Here is a 27,096-nt window from a genome sequence, read left to right as displayed (position 1 = left end):
CAGGGAGGCTCTCAAAAAACTCGGTGGCAAGCTTGTGATCGCCTTCATTTGTCTATCATCACAGCTATAAGTACGGGCCAGTCTTGTGAGGATCATGACTGGGGGCCGAACACTCACAGGCCAGTGGAATTCCCCATTCGGTCACGCAGCTCGTCAAGAGTGCACACTGGTGAACGAAGCGGGTAAATATACTTCCTTCACGTCGTCTGATCATATCATCGACTAACTGCTCTCGACTGGCCAGGGAAATCCGAAGTATTCGGAATCTTGGAAGTTCCTAATGAAATACGTCCCATTCGCGGCACGGCTCTATCAAGTCCATCTAGCATGGCAACTGGAAAGCGTCTTCTTCTCCTTCCTCATGACCGACAGTGGTGCCCGCAAGAGACAGAAGATCCGCGACGCCACATACGAGTACATCCAGAGCGATGCCCCAGCCCAGTACCGGACATCCTGAAACTCGACTACGAGCCCGGCTGCAAGCGTCGAGTCAACACGAACACTTACCTCGAGTGCCTCCACTCGCCCAACATGCACCTCGCCAAGGAGCTCGTCGTCAAGATCGAGGACAAGCGCGTCGTCACCGACACGGGTGCGCAGCACGACGCCGACGTGTTCATCTACGCCACCAGCTTCGCTACCCAGAAGTGGCTCTACCCGCTCCAGATCAAGGGCGCCAGCGGCAGAGATATCCAGCAGGTCTGGGCCCAGGCCGGCGGCGCCGAGGCACACAAGGGCACCGTCGTCGCCGACTTCCCCAACTTCTTTATCCTATACGGCCCCAACGCCGGCACCGGCCAGCACTCTGTCGTCTTCCACTCCGAGTGTCAGATCAACTACTCCTGCCGTCTGCTCAGGCCTGTCCTCAAAGGCTCGTTGCCGGCCGACTCCATCGAGGCGACACCTGAGGCCCAGAAGCGCGACCTCGCCTGGGTCCACAAGGGGTTGGCCAACCCTTGTCTTCAACAGCGGGTGCCAGAGCTGGTGGATGGATCCCGAGACAAGGAAGAATACCTTCATCTACCCCGATCCCATGTACAAGTACTGGCTGCGCACCATCTTCCCCACTTGGACCGATTTCGAGATCCGCAGACGTCCGAGCCGCCACGCATCGCCGTTCAAAACCGCCGTAGGGACCCTGCTTAGTCTTGGAGTTCTAGCTGTTGCGATTGCCTCCCTTGCAGACAAGACAAAGGCGCTCGCGTCTCTCACGGCTTGGAAAGCTGCAATCCTGGCATAAGGCTCCCAACGTTTGACCGTTGCACTCGGTCTTCTTGATCAGTTCCTAGGACGACTCTAGCTGTATATAATTAATATGTGTTTAGTCATTATTAAAACTGTTCTTGCATGTATTCGGTCAGATTATGGCGTCCATTTCGACCCAATACTACCAATTCTTGCTGTCCCAAGGAGTGTGCAGCGCCATCGGCATCGCAGCCATTTTCCAACCTTGTAAGTTCTCCCTTTCAGGACTGCAAATCTCGCCGGGAGTTCTTAATAGGTATATATATATATATATCTTTTAACCCATAAAACTAATAAAAAAATACCAGCCCTCAGCGTCATCGTGACCTAGTTCCAAAAGAAGCTATGGACCCCCGGCAAGGGCTACGGTGCCGCCATCGCCTTCGCGGTGCTCTTCGGCTTCTTCTCGGGCGGGTATGCCAGCCTGATCAGCTCGGTGATCGCGCAGATCTCCCCCCTGCCCGAGATCGGCTTCCGCACGGCCCTGGTCTTCCTCGTCGCCGCCGCCGCCGCCCGCCACCGCAGGCGGCTCACAAAGCCAACCTTGCGCATTCATATGCGCACCATCATCACCGTGATGCGCTGGATGGGGATGACGGGGTAACAGCAGGCCAGCACGGCCTCGACGCGCCTCACGTGGCCGTCCACGAAGTCCCTGCGCCGGTCCTCTCCGGGACGCGGTGCCCCCGCCGCCGCCGAGGACAGGAGCATCCTGTACAGGCGCATCGTGGTGTGGTTGGTCTCGAACATTGAGGAGGGCGAGCGTCATCTCCGGCGACCCTTCGCTAGAACGGGAGAGCTCGTGCATGTCCGGCCGAACGAAATGGCAAGTGCCTGAAGGGTCATGAGACTTGGGCTATCTAAAAAATTGGCTTGTGCGAGGGACGTCTCCAAGACTAGCCTGAACCAGTTCAAAGCTAGAGCTTTCTCCTTCCCGAGAAGATGTCGAACCTCATCCGGGGGGAGGCTGGTAACCGCGGCGAAGTAGATGCTGAATAAGAGACAGTTCACCGTGGGTGACGCCTCGTCGAGCTCATTGATGGCGGTGTAGACGACGACTTGTGCGGTTGGGATGTGCAACAGTTTGTGCATTTGGTTGACATTCTGGACGAAGATTTGCCACAATTGCATCGCCTGCCAGGTCAGCGGGTGCTACCCGGTCAGGCACTGCGATTCCTGGCTCCCGGTAGCAGTACAGAACCCCAGTCCTGGTACAGGTCGCACAAGGCAGTTTCTTGTCGCAACGGACTTTTCGGCGATGGCATACCATGGAAGACCTTTCAACCCTCTTGGAGATTGGCAGCCTCCCAGCAGCCGCTTCACCGGCGGCATCGTTCCCACTATCGCCTCTGTCGGGAAATAATGAACCCGACATGAGCTAGCCAACCGTGTCGAATGGGAACTGAATTCCTCCCATTATGGTGCGAAGTGGCAGGAACTTCCTTGGATGAGGTCGGAGGACGGAGGTGAGATGCCTTGGCTCGGGATTATCGGAGCGAGATCTCCCCGAGGCACTGTCCGCACTACGTAGTATCCTTTTGGGTATTTAACCACCGCATCACGGGCACTTTACTTCAGAGACAGAACCTTACATTGATGAATGTTAAGGTCGTCAGGGCATGTCTCCTATCGAGACCGAACTGCTCCTCTGTTAGACTTACGAGGGGCATGAGGTTTTCAGGAGCTAACGACCATTTAACTTCCGATTCCAACCGTGGCAAATATCTTGGAGGGAAGAATGCGGTGTGGTTTGTTATACTGGACCAAGGTTTGTTATACTGGACCAAGGTTTGCACCAAGGTTTGTATGCCCGTACTGCACCGAGGTTTGCACCAAGGTTTGCGGAGGTTTAAATACGTGTGGCAAGGGCCTGGTTAATATAAAGACTTTTTCTGCTCATCATCTCTGCCTGTTCTGCTGCACCAACACCTCTCTCATCCACGATTCAGCATCCACCATGGGGGCCTGGATTAGCAACCTCGTCTGGGGGCTTGTGGTGGCTCAAACGCCGAGGAGGACGGCCCGGGTGCGCAAGAGGACGGCCCGGGTGCGCAAGAGGACGGCTCAGGTGCCGCAGAGGACGGCTCAGGTGCCGAAGGGAACCCCCGAGCCGCCATTTACTCCCCCTTCAACGTGGACGTCACACAGAAAAAATCCGACCCCATGCCAGTGTTCTACCGATCCCGACATCAAAGCCAGGCTCATGGCTATGGATCCCCTGGTGGCAGACGGATTCCACAACCAGACTTGCAGCCCACTCTGCGGACTTCCAGAAGAATTGCTTCTTGACATCATGAAGCTCCTTGACCCACTGAGCATCCAGTGTCTGAGACGGGCATGCCGGTAGTTTCTCCGCCTCTATTGCTCTCGAGAATTCGCCAAGAGTCATGATATCGAATATCACCAGCGATCGATCTTCGTCCCCTGGCACGTGCCAAAAATAGAGTCATGGCCCCGGAAACAGCTCAGACCTCTCCTTGACAGAGACATCGGAGAATATTGCGCCGACTGTCGAGCAATGCGGACAAGTCCAACCTGGAACGAAAAGCTGTCCCGACTGACAGCGACGTACATGCATTGCTCCGGCTGCCGGTGCGACCATCCCGTCGGTCTATTTTCTCGAGGTCAGCGGCGGGCACCACCCCGGTCTCGAATCTGCATTGGGCGCGAGGGATTTGTGCGGCTCTGCAACCATAAGGTGGTGAAGTGGGCTGAAATAGCCCCTGTTGCGTCGAGGCTAGCTAAACTCGGCATCGATCCCAACGCCATGCGAACCACAGTATACTTGCCACCTTGCGAAGACCCGAGCCACATTCCTAAACACCATGGCCCTCACTCCATTCATACTCTCCACGCGAATATACAACCCACTGTCGCCGTTGAAACCACAATCAAGAGTAACATCGTGGTTGAGCTTCGGTGGGTTGGACATCTCCGCCTTCCTGATCTTGGCTGCGATGAACTTGGCCACTGCAAACGGGTGACTCCCCACGTTATGCGCCAACAATTCGAGCAGTTACGAAAGGGCGCTGCGGAGTTCATTGCCCCAGAGCTTCCTCCAGGCCGTCTAACGGAAATGAGCTGCTTTGACCCGAATCGTTGCTGCTGTCTCCAATACTCCGGCTTGGAGAATCTTTCGCACGGTTGGCAACTCACACCCGTGGAAGAGATTAGGTACCCAACGTGTCGAGCCCACCCGGATCGCCGCCTCGGCGCCCTCCAGCCGACCAAGGATGCCGGGGACGAGAACCCACAGCCACAAGAGGCACAGACAGGAAGTCACCGCGCATGGGCTGACAACAGCTTGGGCACCTTGATAGTCTGGACTAACCCATGCTCCGGTGGAGGTAGCTGTTTGCGAGTGAGATACTGCCGCCAGATTAACGTTTTCCCCGCAGATTGGCGCCCAGGCTGTGTGACCATGTCTTGGTTCCGAGCCCTCGATCCGGACTCCTACAACCTGACAGCCGACGATGCAAGCTTTGGGGTCCTGTGGTGTCGCCAGCAGGGATGTAGGAACTATTATCGGTACCTAAAACCATCTCTTGTCCCTCTTGACAAGATAATCCGACGGTGCACTGGTTCTTGCCCGGCATCGCGATGAGCCTGATACGGGGACGAGGGGCATGTAAAGATAGACGGGGAACAGAAAAGGGGTTTGGGCTGTTGAGAACCCTTCCAAGTTTGTTTTATTCTTTATCTCTTATTTCTAAGGCAGCCAATCAACGGACTTTAAAGTCGAGAGGCGTGGGCTTATATGGGCGGACCCCGACCAGGGTGCATTCCCACCTTCGCATGGAGGCGCGTAGGTTGATTGGACGAATGTTCTCGTTGAAATCAACGTATATAGGGGTAAAGTGCGTAGTGGCGCCAATATGCCACCGTCATCCATCCAATCTTAGAGACAAAAGTACAATGCCAAACAGATAAGACACAGACAATCTAGCATCAACCACTTTAGATGCGAGATACGTGGCGCGTCTGACGGAGAGACGTAACTGTTGAAGTTAGCACGCCAAGCGTCAGAACCCTCGGCCATGATGTCGGAGATGGTATCGGACAGTATCACGACGCGAGACCTAAGACGAGAGTATGCACGACAGGGCAAACCGCCCAGGGCAACCGCCCAGAATCCTTTGATTGGTCCCACCCACCCGCCCCTTCCGTATTAGTTAAAAATATTTGGCGCACCTAAAAACTCAGGCCGCTCCCACCCCGTCTCCTTCCCGGCCTCCTGCCACATCCGTCCCCGCGCCCCCCCCTGCCCCATCCGTCGCCGGGGTCCCCGTCCCCGCGCCCCCCGCCCCCCCCGTCCCCCCAGTCCCTCCTCCCCCCGTCCCCTCGGTCCCTCCTCCCCCCTGCACCCCCCCCCTCTCTTCTCCGCCCAATGCAGAGCCCACGCCAGGGCGACCCACGCGGCACAGATGGTGCCGAACAAGACGGCCAAGATGGTCCCCACGGGGGTAGCCGGCGAGGCCGGGTAGGCGGGCGGCGGCGGACAGGCGGGCACCGGGGGGCAGGAGGGCACCGGGGGGCAGGCGGGCACGGGTGGGCAGGCGAGCCCGGCGAAGCAGGCCGCAAGAAGTTTTGACGCCCAGGCGTCGTCGCCGTAGGTGGTGGTGGTGGTGGTGACGGTGACGGTGGCGGCGGCAGCCGCGACCGAGGAGGTGGTGGTGGTGACGGTGACGGTGGCGGCGGCAGCCGCGACCGAGGAGGTGGTGGTGGTGATGGTGGTGGTGGTGTTGGTGGCGGGCAGAGCCGCGGCGGCGATGGCTGCGACGAGGGCCGCCATTTTTTTTTTTGTTGCTTGGATCTAAGGGAACTCCTACATTCACTGGGGATCAAGCTCCCTTTATACATTCATGGGCTCTTCTCGGCTCTGGTATTATCGGTCTGTAAGGAAAGCTTTCCCCTAATGCTCCTTCCACTTTGGAAGACCTGTGCTTGGTGTCTGAGGAACATTTGTAAAGTGATACCTGCGTCTAGGTACCTAGGTAGTTAGGTCGGTACGAATGAGACAAACTCTGTGGCCACGTCTTTCCGCAAGGAGGTCCTCTCCTTCCTCATCAGAAGTCCTTCCCTTTGCCAGAGATACATTCCATCTGTATTCCATTCTTTCGCAATCCCGGTTCCTCCCGTCTCTCTATTGTAGTTTCCCTTCCCCTCTCTATTGTAGTTTTCCTTCCTCTCTCTATTGTAGTTTTCCTTCCTCTCTCTATTGTAGTTTTCCTTCCTCTCTGGTCTTTGGGGAGGATTACCTAGGTAGTTGGGAGGTATCGAACAGCCATTTCATGAATTCCTGCGGGCTCCAAGTGATTGATACTGATCACCACCATCACCTCAGTCGCTGACCCCGCCAAAAATACTTCGCGCAACTAAAAACTCAGGAAGGTCTCCACCACTCCCCCGTCCCCCTGAGGAACGGCCGGGGACCTCGTCCCGGGGTTTCCCCCCTCCTCCCCTCCTGCCACATTCGTCGCTGGCGGCCCCGTCCCCCCGTCGCCCAGCTCCCCCTCCCACGGCAGTCGTCACCGAGGTCGTCCCCGTCCCCGGGGTCCCCCCTGCCGCCTCCTTGTCCCCCGTCCCCCCCTCCCCCCAAGTTCATCGCCCACATCAGAACAGCCCACGCGAGGACGAAGGTCAGGTACCCAGCGGCCAAGGTGGTCCCCACGACGGCGGGGGTGTCCTGGCAGGTCGGGCAGGCGGGCACCGGCGGGCAGGCAAGCCCGGCAAAGGCGGCCGCAAGAAGTTTCGACGCCCAAGCGTCGTCGCCATAGGCGGTGGTGGTTGTTATGGTAATGGTGACGGTGGCGGTGGCTGCAGCAATCGAGGTGGTGGTGTTGGCGGCTGAGATAGTGGTGGTCATGATGGTGGTGGTGGTGGTGGTGGGTAAGGCGGGCACTGGCGGGCAGGCTGGTGCGGGCGGGCAGACAAAGCCGGCGGCATGAAGTTTCGACGCCTAGGCGTCGCCGACATGGCCGGGGAAGGTGTTGCTGACGGCGGCGGTGGCCGAGGCGGTGGTGATGGTGATGGTGGTGGCGGGGTCAGCGACCAAGGTGATGGTGGTGATGACGGTGGTGATGATGGGCCGGGCGGCGCCGGCGGCGATCATATGCTCGGCCATGTTTGTGTGCTTGGATCCATGGGAGCTCCTTCACCCAGATCAAGTTCCTTTTATATATTCATTCTGTCCCTTGTGCTTGTTCTACTTCGAAAAGGCCGTACCTGCTGTCTGAGGAACGTTTGAGCTGTGAGCTCATGGGTCCTTCTGGGCTCTGATGCTTATCGAGCTGTAAGCATGGTACCTCCATCCACGAGGAAGGAACTACAATAGATAGAGGAAGGAGCTAGGTAGGTACAATAGAGGAACCGGCGCGGCACTGCGAAAGAGGGGAATATGCATTTCCGAAGGGAAGGACTTCTGTTGAGGAAGGAAATAACCTCCTTGAGGAAAGACGTGCCACTGAGTTCATCCCATTTGTACCTAAATACCTGGAGGTAGGTAGGTATCGCCGCCATATCCGTATTTACGACGACGCCTGACTTCATACTGGGACTCCTTGTATCATCGGAAGGATTTCACGAGATACCTGGGTTTTCGGTTTTGATGAGGTTCGTGAGAATGGATCTGGAGGATGAGCCATTCCATGAGCTCCTGCCGGCTCTAAGCGACCGACACTAATCACCCGGGCACATTGTGAATATTTCTGTGTTGAGGAAGGCGCAATCGACACCTTGAACTGAACGGCCAACACTGGGACCAAGATTTGACCCGAGCGAAGGCCTGGGGTCATCTTAAAATTGGGGCCATATGAATCGAGAAGGTTCTCAAGGAATCTGCCAACGGGAGTCATTTGAAATAACATCGCTTGATGAATGGTAAGAAGGTACCTGTAGGCAGCTCCAGTCTGGCCAGGGTGAGGCCTGAGGTGGTGGAGACGAAGACATCGTTCCTTCCCCCAGCTTAGGGGTTCCGTCTGCTGACTTTGCCGATTGCGACTCAGCTCAGTGAGTCACGATGAGCCTGGGACATCAAAAGAGACCCAGGACTGGAACCATCGACGTGGTGGATCTAGAAAATGTTGTGGATTTTGACCATCTTCTGGATATGGAAGGGGCTTTGGACATGATTGATGTCTCCCTGGATCAGGAACATGTATGGACCCGACCCTGAAGGAGGCCTGGACCCCGCTTGGATGATGTGGACGGCTACACTCGGGCTAAGAACATAGCTAGGTCGTAGCTTCTTCTTGAACTCGGCGGCGAAGAAGATGAATATCGGTGTCATGGTTGCTGTGTTGGCCTGGTCGGTGCCTTCCTGTTCTCCGGAGACGCAGGTGTCAGGTGTGACCCACAAGTCAGTGCCGCTTGAACTAGCAGGGATGGAATGGATTAGGTCATAGATTAGATCGAACTACCGGGCTAGACCCCATTGCGAAAGCGGCGCTAGCCTGTTTAGTGTCTGGCGATGAAATCTGCGCGGGGGTACGCCAAGAGATGCAAATTTGCACTGCGGGATATATTTAGTATAATTGTAGCAGTAGTAGTACAATGTGAGCATTGCTTCCCGTTTCTCGGTCTCCATCGAGCATACCGATTCTACAGAATATTCCCCTTTGGATCTGCGCTACTGTTTACGGCTATGGCGACCGAGAAAACCGGAGGCAGCCCCTCAGTGCACCGCGACGCCGAGACCGGAGCTGATCGCCGCATTGCGGATGGACAAGATGTTGCCATCGCCATGGTGGGCGAGTCACCGCACACGATCGATCCTACCGTGACCGCGCGTGCCGTCCGCAAGATCGACTGGTTTCTCATCCCCGCTATGATATTCGGCTGTACGTGCCCCTCAAGCGGAGTAAAAGAGGAGTGTGAATAGACTCCATGGGCTGGGGTAGCGCTAACACACACCCTCCGCCTGATCAGATGGCATCGTCTATTACGACAAGGCGATTCTTGGCTCGGCGGTGCTCTTCGGCATGACGGGCGACCTCGGGCTCTCGGTGGTGGACAACTCGACGGTGCCGCCCACGACGGACACGTCGCGGCTCAGCTGGGCGACGTCGCTGTTCTACTTCGGCATGCTGGCGGGGCTCTACCCGATGACCTACGCGCTGCAGCGGTTCGACGTCGGGCGGATGCTGGGGGGCGTGGTCATCGTGTGGGCGGCCGTGTGCATGTCCACGGCGGCGGTGACGGACCACCGCGGCCTGTACGCGCAGCGCTTCTTCCTCGGCTTCGTCGAGAGCATCATCCCCACGGGGTTCATGTGCATCATCACGGGCTACTACACGCAGCTGGAGCAGTCGCTGCGCCAGAGCTGGTGGTTCAGCAGCACGGGGCTCTTCACCATCATCGGCGGCGCCCTCAACTACGGCTTCGCCCAGATCACCGGCGGCAGCCTCCAGCGGTGGCAGTACATCTACCTCCTGGCCGGCTGCCTGACCTTCCTGTTCGGCCTGTTCTGCTTCGCCATGCCGAGCTCGCCCGTCTCGGCCTGGTTCCTGACCGAGGAGGAGCGCTTCGCCGCCGTCGAGCGCCTGAGGTACGGCCAGACGGGCGTGCGCTGCACCAAGTTCAAGATCTCGCAGGTGAAGGAGGCGGTCCTGGACATCAAGGTCTGGCTCGTCGCCCTGATGATGGCCTCTGCGTGGGTTCTCCCTTTATTTCTCCTTCAAACGAGACAGCTAACATGCCCGCAGCTACACCATGAACGGCGCAGTCAGCGGCTTCGGCCCCCTAATCGTGTCCACCTTCGGCTGGTCGACGCTCGAGTCGATCCTCTTCCAGTTCCCGCTCGGCGGGCTGTGCTTCATCGTGATCCTGGCGACGGGCTACCTCGGCAGCCGGATCCCCAACATCCGCATCATCATGCTGGTGGCGTGCTGTCTGCCGGTCATGGCCGGGTGCGCCATCATCTGGAAGTCGGCGTGGACGCGGCACGCGGCGGCCCCCGTGATCGGCTACTCGATCACGGGCACGTTCGGCGGCGTCGTCAGCCTCGTCATCACGGTCGGCATGTCCAACGTGGCGGGCCACACCAAGAAGAGCTTCATGGCCGCCACCATCTTCGTCGCCTACTGCGTCGGCAACATCGTCGGCCCCCAGCTGGTCCGCAGCCAGTCCAAGGCCCAGCACTACCCGGAGCTGTGGCTCGGCCTCATCATCTGCTACGTCATCTGCATCGCCGCGTCCGTCGCGCTGTACTACGTCCTGTGGAGAGAAAACAAGAGGCGGGACGCCGTGCCCGGCGACGAGGAGGAGCGCGCGAAGCTGGCCTTTATGGACTTGACGGACAAGGAGAACCCCTACTTCCGCTATGTTATGTGAGGTAGATGGATGGAGGACTTGGACCTCTAATACTGTGATAGGATACCTGGGGGCATATATGACGTACTGGTCTTCCTTTGCAGCGATACCCAACTCTTGATCGGGTATCTTGACTCTTTTCTGGCTGTCATCTACGCGAGGCTTTCTTCTAGCATATTTAGTCGTGTTCTCAAACAGGAGCATAAGAGGATCATACCCAAAGCATCAATTATTACGCTTAGCCACTAAATAAGTCTTCATATCAACAAAGCCTGAGTCTATTGGGGTTCCTCCCGGAAGAAAGTATGGGGGAACGAAGGGTGCGGCGTGGGGGCGGGGGGGGAGGGGGGGGGGAACCTAGGAAAGCCAGCCCAGATCAGATTTCCTTTACAAAGCCGACCTCGACCAGGTTGTCATAGTCCAAGTCGAGATCTGCAAGCTTGGTCCTTGAATTCTCCCGGATCCAGAGGTAAGACCTGAGCATGACAGTCCTTATGAATCGCCTGATGAGGCTGCCAGGCACCGGCCGGACCCGCATCACCATTTTCCCCAGGATATACACCGTCTGGGCGGTTTTGGAGCAGCCAAGCGCGTCGATCTCGTTCCGCACAGCAGGAGGTAGGTTCTCGAGCGGCAATCCGGGGTCCGCGACCCCGCCTCGGATGAAACTTGCCAGCTGCTCCACGATGATGAGACCGAGGTCGTGCGTCAGGACGTTGTCCAGGTACCCGTGGCGTAGGGTGACGCGATAGGACGACGGCATGTGGCGGTTGGCTCGGGTGACGACGAAGCGCTCCTCGGCCGGGACCGTGGGCACCGAGAGCGGCCGCATGTGGAAGAAGACGATCAGCTCGGGCCGCGCCTTGAACTTGCGGATGAACTGCGTGAAAACCCGGGGGACGATGTCGTCACCGCCACCGCCGCCGCCTCCTGTCTTGTCGAAGAAGATGCCCAGGCCCGACGCCGTCGAGAGGTCTCCTCCGCCAAAGGCCTCGGTAAGACTCAGTTGCGGAGGAGCGTTGCTGCTGCTGTCCTTCTTTGTGTCGGCGTCCGCCGGTGGAGTGCGCGACAGCTGAAGCAGCTGGGACTGCACGACGCGATCCGTGGCTTCGGCGGCCCACTGCTGTTCTTTGCCCCATCTCCATAAGACGAAAATGCTTGCGAGGACGAAGGCCAGGACGAGTGTGAACCAAGCGCCCTCCGGGACCTTCCGGAGCGCCGAGGACATATACGCGCCATCTAAGGAGGCGAACATGGCGAAGAAGAAAAGGACAATCACTAACGGGATGCGCCAAATGATGATTGCCACAAGAGACACCATGCAGGTCGTGATCATGGTGACTATGATGACGCACACACCATAAGCGTTCCCGAGGCTGGTTGTCTGTTTGGATGGGCGAGTGACTGTTAGCAATAATATTTATCGGACCTGTGACGCGAGTCACACGCAGCTGGGGGGACACGGGGTTAACCAACATTGTTGTAGACTGCAGTAACGATGACAGTGCCGATCATCAGCAGCCAGTTCGCCAGGGGCATATACACCTGTTCATGGAACTGCCGACTCGTGTGCACGGTTTTGATGTGGGGGAAATAGCTCAGCCTCATGACCTGGGACAAGAGCTGAAATGAGCTCGTGATCATCGCCTGGCTGGCGACAATGGCCGCCAGGACAGCGATAACCAGACTGAAATATAAGGTTCCCGGCGGCACGGCATTGAAGAAGGGGTTTGTAAATGCAGTCTGGCTCTTATCAGCCGAAATGAACGCCGCTTGCCCGATATAGGCGAAGAGCAGGCACGGGAACGCAAGGCAGAGCCACGACAGCTGGATGGCGCGTTTCCCAAAGGCGCCGAGGTCGGCGAAAAGAGCCTCGACACCGGTGAAAGCCAGAAGGAGACCCCCGAGGGATTCCCACCCCTTGCGGCCGTTGCGGACGAGGTAGGCAAACGCATAACCAGGACTGAAAGCCTTCAAGACGGTGTGGTCGTGGACTGCCAAGTTGTAGATGCCGCTGCACAAGTTGAAGAGAAGCCAGATGACGACGATGGGCGCGAATGCGGTGCCGACCTTGGTTGTGCCGAGCGGCTGGATCAGAAAGAGGGCAACGAGAATGGTGCACGAGATGCCGACAATGGCGCTCGTGCCCAAGTCCGGGTTCGCGACTCGAATGCCTTGGATCGCGCCGAGGACGGACTGGGCCGGAGTGAGAACGCCATCGGCCATCACCATGGAGACGCCGAGCACCCCAAAGGCCTTGAGGAGGCCCTGCGAGACGGGGCTGTGTTCGAGAAACGCCCGGACGTTTCTGCCGGCGGGCTTCATGTCGCCGGTTCGCTGGCGCTCGAGGCGGACCATTCCGGAGACGTTGGGATCGCGCCGCACAATTTTGGCGTAGCGCGCAAGGAGGGAATATAGGGCAAATGTGCCACCCTGTCCGTCGTCATCGGCGCAGAGCACGATGAAGCAGTATTTTACGGTGACGATGAGAGTCAGCGACCAGATGATGATGGAGAGGGCGCCGACGAGGTCGTCATACGATGGCTGAGAAGTGAATGTAGAGCTATAGACATAGAGCGGACTGGTGCCGATGTCCCCGTAGATGACACCAGTGCTCTGCCAGGCCAGCCAGAGGAGGATAATGCCCTTGTGGTTCTGGTGAAACAGCTTGTTAGCTAATTCTTTCATTAGTCCCATCGGCAGAGCAGCCGCCTGCCTGCCCGCCACCTATTCTTACTTGTTTGAGTCTGAGATTCAGGTCACCTTCGGCGATCTGGTGGGCCTTCTCCTCATGCTCAATGTCCCACGCCTCCCGAGCAGCGGCAGTTTCGCTATCCGTTGCTGCGGATGAAGACTCGGCAGTGGCCTCGTCTGTGGCAATCGGCATTTTGTCTTACGGCGAGCGCGGTGAAAAGCCTTGGGTCAAACGATGACTGGCAGGATGCGAGGAAGTTTCTGGGAAGGGGATATGTTTTTTATAATATCTACTGGGCACTGATATCACAGGGGGATAATTAGTGGTGAAAATCCAACAGCTCAGCAGCTCAGCCACGACAGCAATTACTGATCTCCTGACCTCCTGAGTGACGATAACTACCCGGGTTCCACCACCGCGACCATTTGATGTTAGATGATCTAATTATCTCGTATTCTTATCTTTAGGGTTGGCACGGCGAGGGAGGCCTCTACGCAACGTTGTTCCATCTGAGGAGCGCAGGGGGAACCCCGTCGAAAACGGGCCTTGCCGCTGTGGGGTAGTGGGGCCGTCTGCACCCCGGGCAGGTAGGTTGTTACTTGAATGTCCCGACAGTGCCTCGTAAGGCGTGGAGCTACCGTATCACCAGATATTGGATACTTCGATGCGGGGTTGGGTAGTTTCCATTCTTGCTGTTCCCCCCATTCCGTCACATCTGGGCTCGGCTGCTTCCAGGTGAAACCGGAGGCAAATATGAGGGATTTTTCTTATCGCTCGTACTGCACATGCAGGCAACACTAATAATAATGATGGTCACTCAGAAGCAGTCCATTGGGTGGATAAGAGGGGCAGACAAACACAGTTTCGACCTATCAGACAGGTCGGGCCTCGGTGCCGCGCGCTCTAAATGTTACTGGACGCTTGATCTCCCTCGACGACCTCGAAATTCCGTCGTTGTTGTCTGGGAACCCCATCTCACTCAGCCCATCAAGCTCATCGGCTTCCTCCTGGACACCCGGTGGTGCCTCCGCCTCAAAGACAGCCTGTATATCGCCATGGGGAGAGAAACCGGTAAATTGCCACTTCAAGAACGGCTTTGATCCTCCTCCTGATGCCGTCTGGGCCCAAATGCGATGGCGGCGCTCGTAGAGGCCGATGAGCAACAAGGTGGGCGCGTTCAGTACCTGGACTATCGCGACATGTGTGTCGTGAAAGGCCCGCGCCGAAATGAGGAACTTGAGCGGGAGGAGGACGACGAGAGCCAGGATGTTGAAAGGCGGGGGATACGCAAAAATGGCATCGCTCTTGACGCCCTCGAATGTCAGCACGGCGCGTCGAAATTGGATTTCGGCGGTCTCGGCGGCAGCGATCCTGGAGAATGTGTTGGTGAGTAGCGCCACCAGGATCGTTAGGAATAAGGTGTTGCCCAGGAATGCAAAGGCGACCATGAGAGCCGGGCCCAGAATGACATGGAACTGGACCGACTCCTCGATTCCCGTCCCGTCCAGTCCAAACCAGATCCAAAGAAGCCATTTTATCACTGTATACCATCTCGGACTGGAACTAGCAGTGGCACTGTCGCTCGTTGGTAACCACTGTAGCGCCAGGAGGAAGCCAGTGAAGCACCAGACGGCTAGGAACGTCAGTACCAGGAAGTCCTTCATCATGGCATGGAGCGAGATGAAGACGATGTTGTCGGGCAACAGGTTGAACGCGACACGAGTGAGCAATACCGGTGCGGCAATGCATAGCACATGAAGTCCGGTCCCGTCATGTACGTGGCCGGCCGAGACATCGTAGACTCGGGCGAGGACATAGAAGCCGAAGATGAGCGTAAACGTTGCGTCCAAGAAGGACCAGAGGTTCTGTGCATGGACCTCCCAACCGTGCTCGATGATGGCAGCAATTTCATCGAGAACCCAGCCTGATGTGTAGATGACGAAGAGGGCCTCGTAGAGACCGATGGTGGAGGCGCTGTTGCGATGGACCATGGCCAGAACGTACAAGAGCACCAGGACCAAGAACTGGAGTATCTCGATGGTGTTCCGATAGCGAGGTACGATGAGGCGATAATGGTTAAATAGAGGCGCTTTGCGGGGGTCGTAGAGGGAGACCGGGTGGTGTCTGTAGTGATCCGGCAATATATCGACGAATGACAAGGGGGTATAGAAAACTTGTCCCTCGTACACAGCGTTGACGACTCGTTGACACGCCTGCGAGCTGATAAAGGTCTTGCTCTCGGAGAGAATCGCCAGCTCGAGAGCCGTGAGCTTTCTCTCATATCCGCCGCGCTCCTGAACTGGCCATTGCTGGGAGCGTGCGGACCGTTCCACGGCCCTCGATGCGCCTGAGAATGGATCGAAGCCCTCGACCAGGATGTTGGCTAGGAGAAGCAAACCCAAAGAACCGGGATTGTCTTCGTGGAACTTTCGCAGGATACGCGTGGCTACCAACTCGCACAACGTCGCCCTCGCGATATTGACTGTCTGGTGCACGACAGCGGACTGCTCGCGGAGGAACTGTACACGGTTGGCCAAAAGACAGTACACTAGTGATTGCGAGTCAGTCGTGTATTAATTGATTAACCTCCAGGATAGATAGAGAGGAGGAGAGCAGGGCAGATTGACCTGTCGAGCTGTCATTGGGATCATAGAGCCGGTCTACTAGAGGACGGACGATGAGCATGTTGACCCTTGGGCTGGTCAATTGGTCCAGTGTGTAGGGGTCATCTGCATGGAAGCTCAGAGTCAGCTCGAATTACGCGAGGTTTTCTTCGGAATAAGATGGCTGCCTACCAATGCTTGCCAGCACGAGCTTCCTGACACTTCAGAGGATCAATTAGCAAGCCATCCCGGTAGCGCGATTCTGCAGCTGCGTTTCTCCACCACCCCAGACACGGGTCGAGATCTGGCCACGTACCGATGGATGGTGGTGAAAACCGAAGGCAGCTGCTGCTGGGAATGCTCGTCGCCGAGGCAGTGTTCAGTCTCGGTCATCATTTCGTCAAGTTCAAGGAACCCTATCTGGCCCCGGATGTCAAGACCGCTGGCTACTAAGCAAGTCGCTTCATCAGTTCCATCCATATTTTTGTCGTGAGGATGATGACAGCGCGCTCGAATTGCTGCCGCAAATTATCTGTTACCAAATTTGTTTTGAAATTGAAAAATGCCTCAGGCATTGTGACCAATGGAACGCCTGTCTAATCTAATTTCCGACTAGCTGTGTCTTGGAACTTCTTGGAACTTCTTGGCTCTTGGTGTCTTTTGAAAATAACACCTAGGACATCGCCTTAAGCCTAAGCCTAGTCTCCAACATGACAGTCTTGCCAATTCCCGATGGGTAAATCTTGACAAGCTCCAACCCCACGGCATCGAAGATGTCGTTGAACTCGTCGAGTGTCTTCTCCTTGCCGCTCATCGCCATCAAGCTGAAGTCCAGCCAGTATAGCTCCATCGCCTCGCCCACCTCCACCATGTCCGGAACCAGCATGTCGCAGATGATCAGTCGCGAGTCGGTGGCCATGGATGCGGCGGCATTTTTGAGGATCTGAATGCACTCGGGGCTGTAAAAGTCGTGGAGCAGTCGGCGGAGAAAGTACACGTGCGCGTCTAGGATTGGATCAATTAGTGAACAGCCAGCTTCAGATGGGGGATAATTAGCCAATTAGTGGTAATATTATCCGCAACGCACTTTTGACGGGGTTTGGACCACTGAAGATGTCATAGACCATCGGCTCAATGCCCGGAAGCTCCTCCGGTTTCAGCGTATTGATGACAGAAGGCAGATCCTGCAAGACCACCTTCCCGCCAAAGAACCGCGGGCACTCGGTCTCAATCCGCAGCATCGCCTGGCCCCTGCCGCCGCCGATATCGACAATGAACGGCCTGTCGGGCTCCGCCTCGACCCGGTCCCTGAGCGACGCAAACGGGAACATTCCCAGCACGGGCATGTTCTTCTCGCTCTGCTGCATGGTAGCGTTCCACACGGCCCGCTTCTCGGGACCAGCGGCGTCCAGGACCTCGTAGTACGTCGACCCCTCCTTCCCCTCGGCGAACACAAACGGGCTCTTGCGGAGGTCGAAAAGGTCCCCGGGGGCGTGCGTGCGAAAGTACTCGGGGCACGCGACCCACGCGCGCACGAAGTCCATCAGGACGAGGAAGAAGGCGCCGAAGGTGTCCGGCAGCAGCGCCCGCGACAGCGCGTTGTGCGCGTACGCGTCCGGCGCCGTCTGCGCGCCGACGCCGTTGGCCAGCACGAGGCGGAACGCGCGCTCGACGACTGACACGTCGACGTTGGCGGCCGCCGCCAGGTCCCGAGCCGAAGCCGAGGCGCCCGAAGGGGGGAGCTGCTGCAGCGCGCCGATGCCGAGGAGGGTGTGCAGTGCCGAGGCGAAGCTCATGGTCTCCACTAGGCGCGTCACCGTGTCGTATGGCTCCTCGAGGGCTCGTTGTACCGTGGCGGTCTGCTTTAGTAGGCCTAGGTGGGCGGCCGGCGTGCCGTCGAAGCCCTTCAGGGACTCGACCAGCTTCTCGGCCTCCTCCAGTGCCTTTGCAATGTTCTCGGCCATTTCGGAATGGGAGCTCAACGGTTCTATAATGGCAATTATTAGACGTTATCTGTCAGTTATAGCAGGCGGTTCGTCCTAGATATCTGGCTCGACGATGCGGGGTGATGGTGGTTTGACTTACTCCCCTCCCTTCGTTCCGGTCTAGAGGTGGGCCATTGCGACGCTGACTAGGTCGATATCTGTCGGGTCAACAAACCGTAAGGCATGATAGGCTACGGGAAGCACACTAGGCTATTCCGGGGATGAGGGAAGTAGATCGTGCATATCCGGCGCGGGCCGTGACTGTCCGTGAAATGAAGCCTGCCGAAGACCGGGACCGGAGACGGGAAATTTAATCAGTCATGAGCGATCCATGGGTGTTATGCCCGGGCGTGATGGAGAAACGGATGTTGCTAGCCCTGAAAGAAGAATTGCCGCGCAAAGCTCTCCATCTTGGCTGCTGAACTGATGAATAATCAGCTTTACGACTTTCAATGCTCGGCGAGAGAACCGGGATATTCTCCGTCCTTCTTCGATAACATCCAATGCAGCTCTTCTCGATGCGAGACGATGGGCTGCAGAAGGAACTAAAGGCCAAGCTTGCCCCCGGTGTAGGTTAAGTTTCTGCCAGCCTGGACAGCCCATCGCGCGATCGCATGATTATATATTGCTGCTGACGTTGGAACCGTCGGAAGTACTCGGGAAAGAAGGCGAAGGCTTCGAGCCGGGCGTGGATATGCAAGAAACGGCTTGATACGGGATGAGCTGATGGCCGAAGTGTTCTTGAGTTGGTCTATTGAAAGGTCATCCTAAGAGGCTTCGCCGTCACTAATCCGAATCCCTTTCCCTCCACCCCCCCCCCCCCCCCCCCGGCCCATAGGATCGCCGGTTCCTATCCTACCGCCACAGAGGTACGCAGGACACTCCTCTGCCTGCACAACACCCCCTCAGCTCTGATTAGTTTCCACTGCGAGATCGATGCAGCATCGAAGCCAGGCGTAATTATCAGCTCGCTCATCCGCAACACCGAGGCGTACCAGCTCACGTACCTCCAGGCCATGATCCGGGAGGGCATCAGGATGTTCAAGCCTCCAACCGGCCACAGGTACAAGCAGGTTCTAAAAGGAGGGGCCCACATTCGCGGTTATTCCTTGCCCGAGGGCACCCAAATGAGGGTGAATATCCTTCGCATGATGCGCCACAGGGAAACCTTTGGTCCGGACGCGGCTCTGTTCCGGCCCGAGCGATGGCTGGACGGTTCGAGTGACGGTGAGAAGCTGAAGGAGATGGCCGCCACCGTCGATGTCGCATTTGGGCACGGCACGTTCCAGTGTCTCGGGAAGACGTTTGCAGTGATGGGGCTGAACAAGATATTTGTCAAGGTAAGCTCGCATCCCTCCTGGCCCATTTCACCCCTGAATCTACGCGCCACCACGTTGGAGAGGGTTATTACATGCTGACGGAGAGGATTCGGGTATGACAGCTTCTGAGACGGTTTGACTTTGCCATTGCACAACATGATGGGGAATACTGATTTCTGCGTCAACAGCCACAGTATTGTCGAGCAATTTCGGTAGGTGCGGTAGCAACGGAGACACAGAGCCGCTTCTTGCAAAGAAAGAGCCACGAAAACAACTAAGATGAGCTGGCCTTGCATGAGCTGTCGCCCTGCAGGCTGTTCGATGGTTGTTGGCACAGCCTCAACCAGCCGTCCACGTCTAATTAATGAAGCACGTGGAAATACAGTGCGGCCTGCTGTGTTACTCTGCAGGAGGTAACCCCAGGAATAGAAAATGGCGGGGACGTTGCACTAAATTTAGCATATTTACGTCGAGATCGTCACGTCTCGGGTCATTTGTATGTCCGCATTACACACCAAACAGCAAGGTATTACACAATATTTTTGATCCGCTTCAGCTTCTTCAAGATGTCGGGCAAACCTGGCCAAGGGGTTGGACACTCAAGAACCACGACGTTACATCCCCACCAGAATGCTGACTTGACCCTGAACTGGAGGCCCTTGCAATTCCTCTAGAGTTCAACTGAGTGCGTAATTACCGCACACGGCCAAGTATATATAGAACGTGGGGCCACGGTGAGATAAGCTACCTACAGTAAAGGTTGTCCAACAATATTGCCACTTCCCCTTCAAGCATCATGAAGTTATCCACGGTCTTGGCCCTTGTTTCGGCCACCCTCTCCCTGGCCCAGAACGCCAACAACTGCAACACGGACGATAAGAAGCGAAACGGTGCTGACTTCGTCCTCACTGACCAAGGAAACAATGCGCACCTCGCGCCGCTCTCCAAGATCTTCGCCGATGCCGGCAGAAAGGTGCACGTCTCGGACGTGTTTGACGATGGCAACCACAAGATGACAACAGACGCCTCAGGCAAGAAGGCCTGGGAGGAGCTGCCCAGCTTCGACGACGAGAACACGAGCAAGTGGGTGCCGCAGGGCATCACATCCACTGCAGATGCCCTCGACGTGGGCACCTACGAAGGCAAGGATGGCTGGGTCGTCAGCTGGCACCGGGATGACGACAAGAGTGTGCGAGTCACGTTTGTCAACAGAGCTAATGACAAGTATCGACACGTTCTGCTCGTCTATCCGGACGCGGATGACAACTTCAAAGAGGTTCCTGTCCATGCGGGAGGCATCATGTGGTACGGCAACACGCTGTGGGTTGTGGATACCAAGAACGGGATCCGAGTCTTTGACATGGACAATATCTGGCAAGTTGACTCTGGAGATGGGGTTGGGAAAAAGAGTGGCGGAGGATACTCTGCAGCGGGTTATAAATATGTTCTCCCTCAGATCAGGTAACACACCTCCGTATATCCCCTTTATTCCTGCCAAGCACTAACAGGTTTGCGTCAAGATGGTACAAATGGACGCCGTCCTTCAACTTCCAGTTCTCCTTCATCTCCCTGGACCGCACCACCACTCCAGACAGCCTCCTAGTTGGCGAGTACCAGACCAGCGACTCGGTGCCGATCCGCATGGCGCAGTGGGGGCTCGACTACACGACGCGCAAGCTGCGGACCGACAGCGACGGCAAGACGGCCAAGGCGTCGTGGGCGTACTGCGTCAACGTCGAGCGCATGCAGGGCGCCGTCCAGGCCGACGGCAAGATCTACATCTCCCGGAGCAACGGCGACAGCAACAGCGACATCTGGGGCTGGGTCCCGGGGAGCGTCGCCCACAACAACAAGGGCTTCGTGCCGCCCGGCACCGAGGACCTAAGCTACGACAAGAGGGGGAAGAAGATTTATGGGCTGACGGAACATGTTGGGCAGAGGTATATCCTCACCCTGGACTCGTCGCAGATCAAGTTCAAATAAGGGATCGGGAAAAGGCTGATTCTCATTTATGTGGACCTCTTCCTGTCTCTTCGTCTCTTTCCCTTTCCCCCTTTTTCTTCCTACCTAAAATGAGTCTGAATTTACACCATACATGATTCCGGAATCTGAATGAACAAGGTTACCATGTCACAATTATTGGACTGTCCAGTAACTTCACATCCGAGTGCAGAATTAGCAGATATAACATTTTGACCTTTGCAGCCAAGAAAACTATTTCGGTCAGTCCAGTTTAGACACGACAAACCGGATGATGACCCTGAACACCTCCTCAAAGTTGTAGTCAAACATCTCACCAGTAACCTTCCATCTCGTCCCAGTCTTCCCACCAATCACATCCCACAACTTCTGCAACGTCTCGATATTATGGTGATACCTGCCCTCCCCACCCTGCGCCCGATACTCCTCCAGACTCAACGGCTCAAATGTCCCAACCTGCCTACCCAACACCAGCGCCTTCGCACCCGGCTTAAAAAACCTTACGATCCGCTCCCCGACCCTAACCTGGTCATCCCAGCCAAACAGGTGGAAGAAGCTCGCCGAATGAACTACATCAAACCGACCATCCAGGCCCGCGAGCGCCCCATCCGACGGATCCAGGATATCGCCGGTGACAAACGCCCCGCCGAACGTGTCCCTGTCGCGGAACAGCTCGTAGCCGAGCTCGACGAACTCGGGCCGCAGATCCGTCCCCGTCAGGTTCGCGGCGGGGGCGCCGTCGTGCACGAGCCCGCGCAGGACCTGTCCGAAGCAGCAGCCGACGTCCAGGAGGGTGTCGCCGGCGCGGAGTCGCGAGATGAGGGCCGGGTACTCGGGCGTGGAGGCTAGGTAGAGGTCTAGGAAGCGCCAGCGGCCGATGCAGGGGTAGTTGAAGATGGAGTAGGCTTTGTCGCGCTAAAAGGGGGGGGAGAGGGAGGAAGGGGTTAGAGCGGGAGATTGGTTGGATGTGTGGCCTGGGGTGAGAGGAGGATTCCCGGGAACTCACGACGGCGATGACGTGCGCATCGATCTCGTCCGGGGGGATGCCGCTGTAGGATTCGAGGAGCTCCCACGCTTTGGCGAGGTTGGTCTTGTCGGCTGGCAACTCTTGCCGGTAGCGCCAGGTTGCGAACGGGTCTGTGTCTGTGGCCATTTTCACGTCGGTCGTCATGTCAGCAAATGGCAGCGGCGTTGGAATGGGCTCCCGTTTGATGGCTCGACATTGGCCGCCCTCATCGCGGGGAAGTCGGCTTTATCTACGGCCGAATCGGTGCCGAGTCGGCAGATCGGCAGGGGCCAATCGGCACGCAATTGCGACGGCCAATGACGTGTGCGATGGCAGCTCCGAGGCCGACTCTCCGCAACTGTCAACCCGGGTATCGGAGAAGGCTATATATGTGGACGATGTGAGGCTGCGCGTGCGGGATTCACATATTTCCGCAAAAGGGCGGCTTTTCTGTCGATTGGACAGCGGCTGGGGCTGACTCGATTTATGCAGAATTGGTTGCCATTCTAATTACCCCTCTCCTGAGTTCCTCCATGCGTTGCCTCTTTCTTTAGATTGGGAATATCGCCATAACATGCTGTAGAATGCGCGACCGCGTTGGGTAACATATTTAGCTAGGTACATGTATGCAGGGGAGGATGCCACGTGGAAGGGCTGGAGTTACCGACTCTCCCAAGGCATATCCAGTTAAGAACATCGCATGATCTTCCACTCGGCTTGGCTTTGCAATCTCGGTGGTAATTCGCCAGCATCCCACACGATTCGCCCAGGCGCCTGGGTCAAGAACAGCGGGCAGACTTTGATGCCAAGTCCCCAAAATATGCCTACCATGTTAACCGAGTCATGGCTACCCATGATGGTGCCAATCGAGGCACTAGCACAATTCCAGGATGCTTCCCGACTCACTGCATAGTGCGGCTGAGGAAGGAGTCTAGACCCCCACGCTCTTTTCACACCGAGACGATCATGTGCTTATCAGATCCTGTTCTCGCGTCTCACAAGAGCTGCCTCAGTCAGCCATACATCCGTAGACACCTTGGATTCCCGGGATTTTCGCTCCGATAACTGGGATCCCAGCTCGATGGGAAGCCAACCCACCAATGTGTTCATTCCCGCCATATTCCCAGTCGCATTTTGTGTCTGTCTTGGTTGTGTGGAGCTCAACGGATCGGTCATGCAGCATAATCATATCGCTCCATCAGATAATCTTTTGATCCACGAATTCCCGATATTGCTGCCGACGATAGGGTACGCTAGGTGTGAGCTCTAATTAAGTGCGCGCACACTAAGTCACCGACACCGTTGAGCTTGAAGCCGGTAACCTAAAATAGGGTCCGGCTTTGCCAAGATTTGCCAAGGCGGGTTCAGTGCAGATGCCCAGCGCACAGCGGGTAGAAGCGGGGGGTGGAAAAAAGAAAGAGGTGGTGGGAAGGAAGCACGAATGGAAGCGAAGATTTGAGAGAAAATACCGCGGGAAAAAGCCAACTACCGGCCGAGACTAGGAGCTAGCACGAAAAGCAAGGGAAGGATGAAGAACCCAAAACCCTTGGGCCAAGTCCCGGCCCTTTAAATATCTAATAGCGTGCCGAAGGATTCGGCGAAATAACGCGATGGATCGTGGATCTGGAGCCAGGTCCCAGGTCCCAGGTCCCAGGTCGGCATTCTGGAACTACTGTGGTACGGCAATGCATATTGCCACACCTCCAGCAATCAAATTTATTGGTGGTTCGTTGTGATTTATGATTACCTGCAGTGCTGATACAAGACAGAAATCTCGTCGCTGGAACATGCCGGGTTGGTGCCGAAATCGCGCTATGCAGCTTGCCCCAACAAGGGAAAAGAAACATGCCATGGCGTGGGTGTGGTGCGCCAGCGCCTCCAAGCTCGACAAAAGCCGTAAGTCTTACGTTAAGAGAACTGGGAGCGGGCAGGGGTTAGATCAACGCTCCAAGCTCGGCTAGCCCGATTATGAGCCGATGACGCCAAAGGGAGCGGATCAGATAACGCGTTTCGCGGATCTGATAAAAATTTCAACCGGGACTATTTCCTCTTCGGGGTGTGGGCGTGGGGCACGAAACGGGTCCTGGTTGCTGGAGCGGGGCGTAATTGGTCGATGCAATAAACACCACCTGCAATTGCTGCAAAGACAGCCCTGAGAGGGGGAGAAGACCGGGATCCTGTGTCGCTCCTGCCAGATCCAGTATGGCAGCCCGGATCGACATATATTTGGGTATTTTGGCCTGTGATTTCCCGTTTTCTTTTGCTTCTTCATCCCTCGATGCCCCTCCATAGCTTCGGCAGCAACCTCCAGTCAAGTTGATCCCCGCCGCCCAGACTTGACTTCTCCCTCTTTTTCTTTCTCAGGCCTGTCACAAGCCAATTCCAGCACCATGGGGTTTTCTGATGACGAGAAAAAGTCCGGGCCCGTGGTGAACAATCCCGAGGCCCACGCCGACGAGTCGGACACGGACCAGATTTCCCTTGATGCCCAGGATGGTGTTAAGCAGATCGAGGCGACGACCAAGGTGTGGACAAAGACGGCCCTGATCGTGGCCTACGTGATGTGCGTCAACCCCTCCCATTCCCCCTTCCCCGCTCTGATTTCTGTGTCGCTAACCCGGCCGTCGATCGATTGCAGGATATGGGTCATCTACTTCGTTGATTCCACCCAGCAGGGCACTACCGGCACCCTCACGACATATGTCACGAGCAAATTCGACCATCACTCGCTGACACCAGCAGTGAACATCATGTCCAGCCTCATCGGCGGCATCTCCAAGCTTACCCTGGCCAAGATCTTGGACGTATGGGGCCGTCCGCAGGGCTATCTCGTCTCCATCATAATCTGCACCCTCGGTATCATCATGATGGCCGCATGCCGGAATGTCGAGACCTATGCCGCCGCGCAGGTGTTCTACTGGGTCGGGTGAGTAATTGTTTCCAATCTCGTGTCTTCTGGCTCAAATATCGCATTCCCGACTGGAATACCCATGGCTGACCCGGGCACTCCTGCACTGCAGATACAACGGCTTGGATTACACGCTCAGCATCTTCATTGCCGACACGTCCTCGCTCCGCAACCGGTCGCTCATGTTTGCCTACGCCTCGTCTCCCTATTTCATTACCACCTGGATCGCCGGCTATATCGCCCAGTCAGTCACGAGGCCGGGCGGGATCGGCCTCAACTGGGGCTTTGGCGTCTTCGCCATCGTCACACCCGCTGTCACGCTTCCGCTCTTCGCGCTCTTCTGGTACAATCTGCGCAAGGCCAAGAAGATGGGCTTCCTGCAGAAGGAGCCTAGCGGGCGCAGCGCCTTGGGGTCTGTCTGGCACTACGCCATTGAATTCGATGCCCTTGGCCTGCTCCTTTCGTCGGGCGGCCTGGCGCTCTTCCTGCTTCCCTTCAGCCTGTACTCGTACCAGGCTGACGGCTGGCGGTCTCCGCTCGTCATCTGCATGATTATCTTCGGCGGCCTGCTGCTCGTCGCCTTCGCCGCGTGGGAGAAGTACTTTGCGCCGGTCAAGATGCTGCCGTGGCAGCTGCTGACTGACCGGACTATAATGTCGGCGTGCGTCCTGGCAGGGACCATTTTCGCCAGCTTCTACATCTGGAACAGCTTCTTCTTCTCGTTCCTGCTGGTCGTCAACGGCCTGTCCACCGAGCACGCGACCTATGTGAGCAACATCTACAGCATGGGCTCGTGCCTGTGGGCCATCGTCACGGGCCTCTTCATCCGCTGGAACGGGCACTTCAAGTGGGTGGCCATCGGCTTCGGCATGCCCGTGACCATCCTGGGCGTCGCCCTGATGATCAACTTCCGGCAGCCGGGCGTCAACATCGGCTACATCATTATGTGCCAGATCTTCATCGCCGTCGCCGGCGGCACCCTCGTCATCTGCGAGCAGCTGGCCGTCATGGCCGCCGTCGGCCACCAGCACGTCGCCATCGTGCTCGCCGTGGAGGCCATGTTCTCCAGCATCGGCGGCGCCGTCGGCCAGACCATCGCCACTGCCATCTGGACGAGCGTCTTCCCCGAGAGGCTGGCCCGCTACCTGCCCGCCGAGTCGCAGGGTAACCTCACCGCAATCTACGGCGACATCGGGACCCAGCTCTCCTACCCCATCGGCGACCCCACCCGCTCCGCCATCATGCACGCCTACGGCGATACCCAGCGGTACATGCTCATCGCGTCCACCGTGACTCTGTTCATCGCCCTCGCGAGCGTCTTCTTCTGGAGGGACATCAACGTCAAGAACATGAAGCAGGTCAAGGGTAATGTGATCTAGACGCGGGAGGACCTGGAGCTGCCATTTCATTTACATGGCATTATCCCTTCCAGCCCCGCCGCAAGAAGCTTGTGTACTGCGTACTGTGGATTCTTGCCTACCTACCTAGTAACTAATGCGCGGCGTGGGCGGGGGGCCGTTTCATCCAGCAGCTTGCTTGCAAGTCGCGCTGACTATTTATTTTTCAAGATATCCCTCTATTTTTCCCTTCTTCAACTTGGTCAACCTCTACCTGTTTTTGTCTCGATTGCCCGCCGACTTTCGCTGCACAGTTTGTTGATAGAAAACATGATACCCAGGTCTCAGCTGCCATCGTCACCCGCATCATGTAGGGGATCAAAAATGTGAACCTGCCGGTAATATCTCCGTCATCGGCTCGAGGCCCCCCACGCAGTCATGGGTCCCTGGTAACTGATAACAGGGGGGGGAGCTTGTCACCGATTTTTTAGTCCAATGCGAGGCTTTGTGGGTCCTATGCCAAGATCTTCGGCGTCTCTCCATCCCAATTTCAGGAGGCATGAGCAAGTTAAATACCGTACCTCAGCGTACTTACCGCCGTAGGTTACTCGTACCTCAGTACCTACAAATACAAAGTCCGTGAAGACCCAATACAAATCCATGGATGGAGGTTCTTGCAGGGCCCACCACTGTCGCTCGGCCAGGGGAG

At 56.8% G+C, this 27,096-nt stretch overlaps 12 protein-coding genes across 12 annotated transcripts; 6 read left to right on the top strand and 6 right to left on the bottom strand.

Moving 5' to 3' along the window:
• Positions 1–327: 327 nt before the first annotated feature.
• Positions 328–2,083, top strand: QBC33DRAFT_518173 (uncharacterized protein; the record flags this gene model as incomplete). The annotated part of the gene is made up of 5 exons (XM_060426231.1): positions 328–933; positions 980–1,203; positions 1,362–1,452; positions 1,577–1,819; positions 1,853–2,083. 5 exons carry the CDS (start codon positions 328–330, stop codon positions 2,081–2,083), a joined length of 1,395 nt encoding a protein of 464 aa, XP_060280216.1.
• A 1,371-nt stretch (positions 2,084–3,454) lies between these two features.
• Positions 3,455–4,849, top strand: QBC33DRAFT_613427 (uncharacterized protein; the record flags this gene model as incomplete). Its single annotated transcript, XM_060432537.1, has 5 exons — positions 3,455–3,591; positions 3,631–3,676; positions 3,710–3,951; positions 3,982–4,225; positions 4,262–4,849. The coding sequence occupies 5 exons, from the start codon at positions 3,455–3,457 to the stop codon at positions 4,847–4,849; spliced, it is 1,257 nt and encodes a 418-aa protein (XP_060280215.1).
• Positions 4,850–5,202: 353 nt separating this feature from the next.
• Positions 5,203–6,037, bottom strand: QBC33DRAFT_562321 (uncharacterized protein; the record flags this gene model as incomplete). Its single annotated transcript, XM_060430201.1, has 3 exons — positions 5,203–5,243; positions 5,275–5,324; positions 5,646–6,037. The coding sequence occupies 3 exons, from the start codon at positions 6,035–6,037 to the stop codon at positions 5,203–5,205; spliced, it is 483 nt and encodes a 160-aa protein (XP_060280214.1).
• A 591-nt stretch (positions 6,038–6,628) lies between these two features.
• On the bottom strand, positions 6,629–7,111 carry QBC33DRAFT_562320 (uncharacterized protein; the record flags this gene model as incomplete). Its single annotated transcript, XM_060430200.1, has 1 exon — positions 6,629–7,111. The coding sequence occupies one exon, from the start codon at positions 7,109–7,111 to the stop codon at positions 6,629–6,631; it is 483 nt and encodes a 160-aa protein (XP_060280213.1).
• A 1,646-nt stretch (positions 7,112–8,757) lies between these two features.
• Positions 8,758–10,798, top strand: QBC33DRAFT_548500 (major facilitator superfamily domain-containing protein). Its single transcript, XM_060428857.1, has 3 exons — positions 8,758–9,083; positions 9,172–9,889; positions 9,942–10,798. The coding sequence occupies exons 1-3, from the start codon at positions 8,888–8,890 to the stop codon at positions 10,573–10,575; spliced, it is 1,548 nt and encodes a 515-aa protein (XP_060280212.1). The 5' UTR covers positions 8,758–8,887; the 3' UTR covers positions 10,576–10,798.
• On the bottom strand, positions 10,756–13,706 carry QBC33DRAFT_211163 (potassium transporter-domain-containing protein). The gene is made up of 3 exons (XM_060422663.1): positions 13,292–13,706; positions 12,031–13,209; positions 10,756–11,938 (listed from the first exon to the last, which is right to left on the bottom strand). Exons 1-3 carry the CDS (start codon positions 13,439–13,441, stop codon positions 10,931–10,933), a joined length of 2,337 nt encoding a protein of 778 aa, XP_060280211.1. The 5' UTR covers positions 13,442–13,706; the 3' UTR covers positions 10,756–10,930.
• Positions 13,656–16,105, bottom strand: QBC33DRAFT_211189 (uncharacterized protein). The gene is made up of 4 exons (XM_060422664.1): positions 16,045–16,105; positions 15,877–15,978; positions 14,108–15,797; positions 13,656–14,046 (listed from the first exon to the last, which is right to left on the bottom strand). Exons 2-3 carry the CDS (start codon positions 15,932–15,934, stop codon positions 14,122–14,124), a joined length of 1,734 nt encoding a protein of 577 aa, XP_060280210.1. The 5' UTR covers positions 15,935–15,978; positions 16,045–16,105; the 3' UTR covers positions 13,656–14,046; positions 14,108–14,121.
• Positions 16,106–16,335: 230 nt separating this feature from the next.
• On the bottom strand, positions 16,336–17,920 carry QBC33DRAFT_478768 (S-adenosyl-L-methionine-dependent methyltransferase). The gene is made up of 2 exons (XM_060425301.1): positions 16,940–17,920; positions 16,336–16,857 (listed from the first exon to the last, which is right to left on the bottom strand). The coding sequence occupies exons 1-2, from the start codon at positions 17,814–17,816 to the stop codon at positions 16,526–16,528; spliced, it is 1,209 nt and encodes a 402-aa protein (XP_060280209.1). The 5' UTR covers positions 17,817–17,920; the 3' UTR covers positions 16,336–16,525.
• Positions 17,921–18,706: 786 nt separating this feature from the next.
• On the top strand, positions 18,707–19,428 carry QBC33DRAFT_478764 (cytochrome P450). The gene is made up of 2 exons (XM_060425300.1): positions 18,707–19,177; positions 19,279–19,428. Exons 1-2 carry the CDS (start codon positions 18,854–18,856, stop codon positions 19,327–19,329), a joined length of 375 nt encoding a protein of 124 aa, XP_060280208.1. The 5' UTR covers positions 18,707–18,853; the 3' UTR covers positions 19,330–19,428.
• A 493-nt stretch (positions 19,429–19,921) lies between these two features.
• Positions 19,922–21,537, top strand: QBC33DRAFT_596280 (uncharacterized protein). Its single transcript, XM_060431872.1, has 2 exons — positions 19,922–20,617; positions 20,677–21,537. Exons 1-2 carry the CDS (start codon positions 19,953–19,955, stop codon positions 21,137–21,139), a joined length of 1,128 nt encoding a protein of 375 aa, XP_060280207.1. The 5' UTR covers positions 19,922–19,952; the 3' UTR covers positions 21,140–21,537.
• On the bottom strand, positions 21,143–22,653 carry QBC33DRAFT_548488 (S-adenosyl-L-methionine-dependent methyltransferase). Its single transcript, XM_060428856.1, has 2 exons — positions 22,143–22,653; positions 21,143–22,051 (listed from the first exon to the last, which is right to left on the bottom strand). Exons 1-2 carry the CDS (start codon positions 22,305–22,307, stop codon positions 21,380–21,382), a joined length of 837 nt encoding a protein of 278 aa, XP_060280206.1. The 5' UTR covers positions 22,308–22,653; the 3' UTR covers positions 21,143–21,379.
• Positions 22,654–24,532: 1,879 nt separating this feature from the next.
• QBC33DRAFT_458477 (siderophore iron transporter) lies at positions 24,533–26,429 on the top strand (the record flags this gene model as incomplete). Its single annotated transcript, XM_060424887.1, has 3 exons — positions 24,533–24,705; positions 24,781–25,068; positions 25,163–26,429. The coding sequence occupies 3 exons, from the start codon at positions 24,533–24,535 to the stop codon at positions 26,427–26,429; spliced, it is 1,728 nt and encodes a 575-aa protein (XP_060280205.1).
• Positions 26,430–27,096: the final 667 nt, after the last annotated feature.

This window comes from Phialemonium atrogriseum, assembly GCF_030411735.1.
Source record: "Phialemonium atrogriseum strain 8032-3 unplaced genomic scaffold QBC33scaffold_27, whole genome shotgun sequence".
Lineage (NCBI taxonomy): Eukaryota > Fungi > Ascomycota > Sordariomycetes > Cephalothecales > Cephalothecaceae > Phialemonium > Phialemonium atrogriseum.
This window is presented reverse-complemented; position numbering and strand designations above follow the sequence as displayed.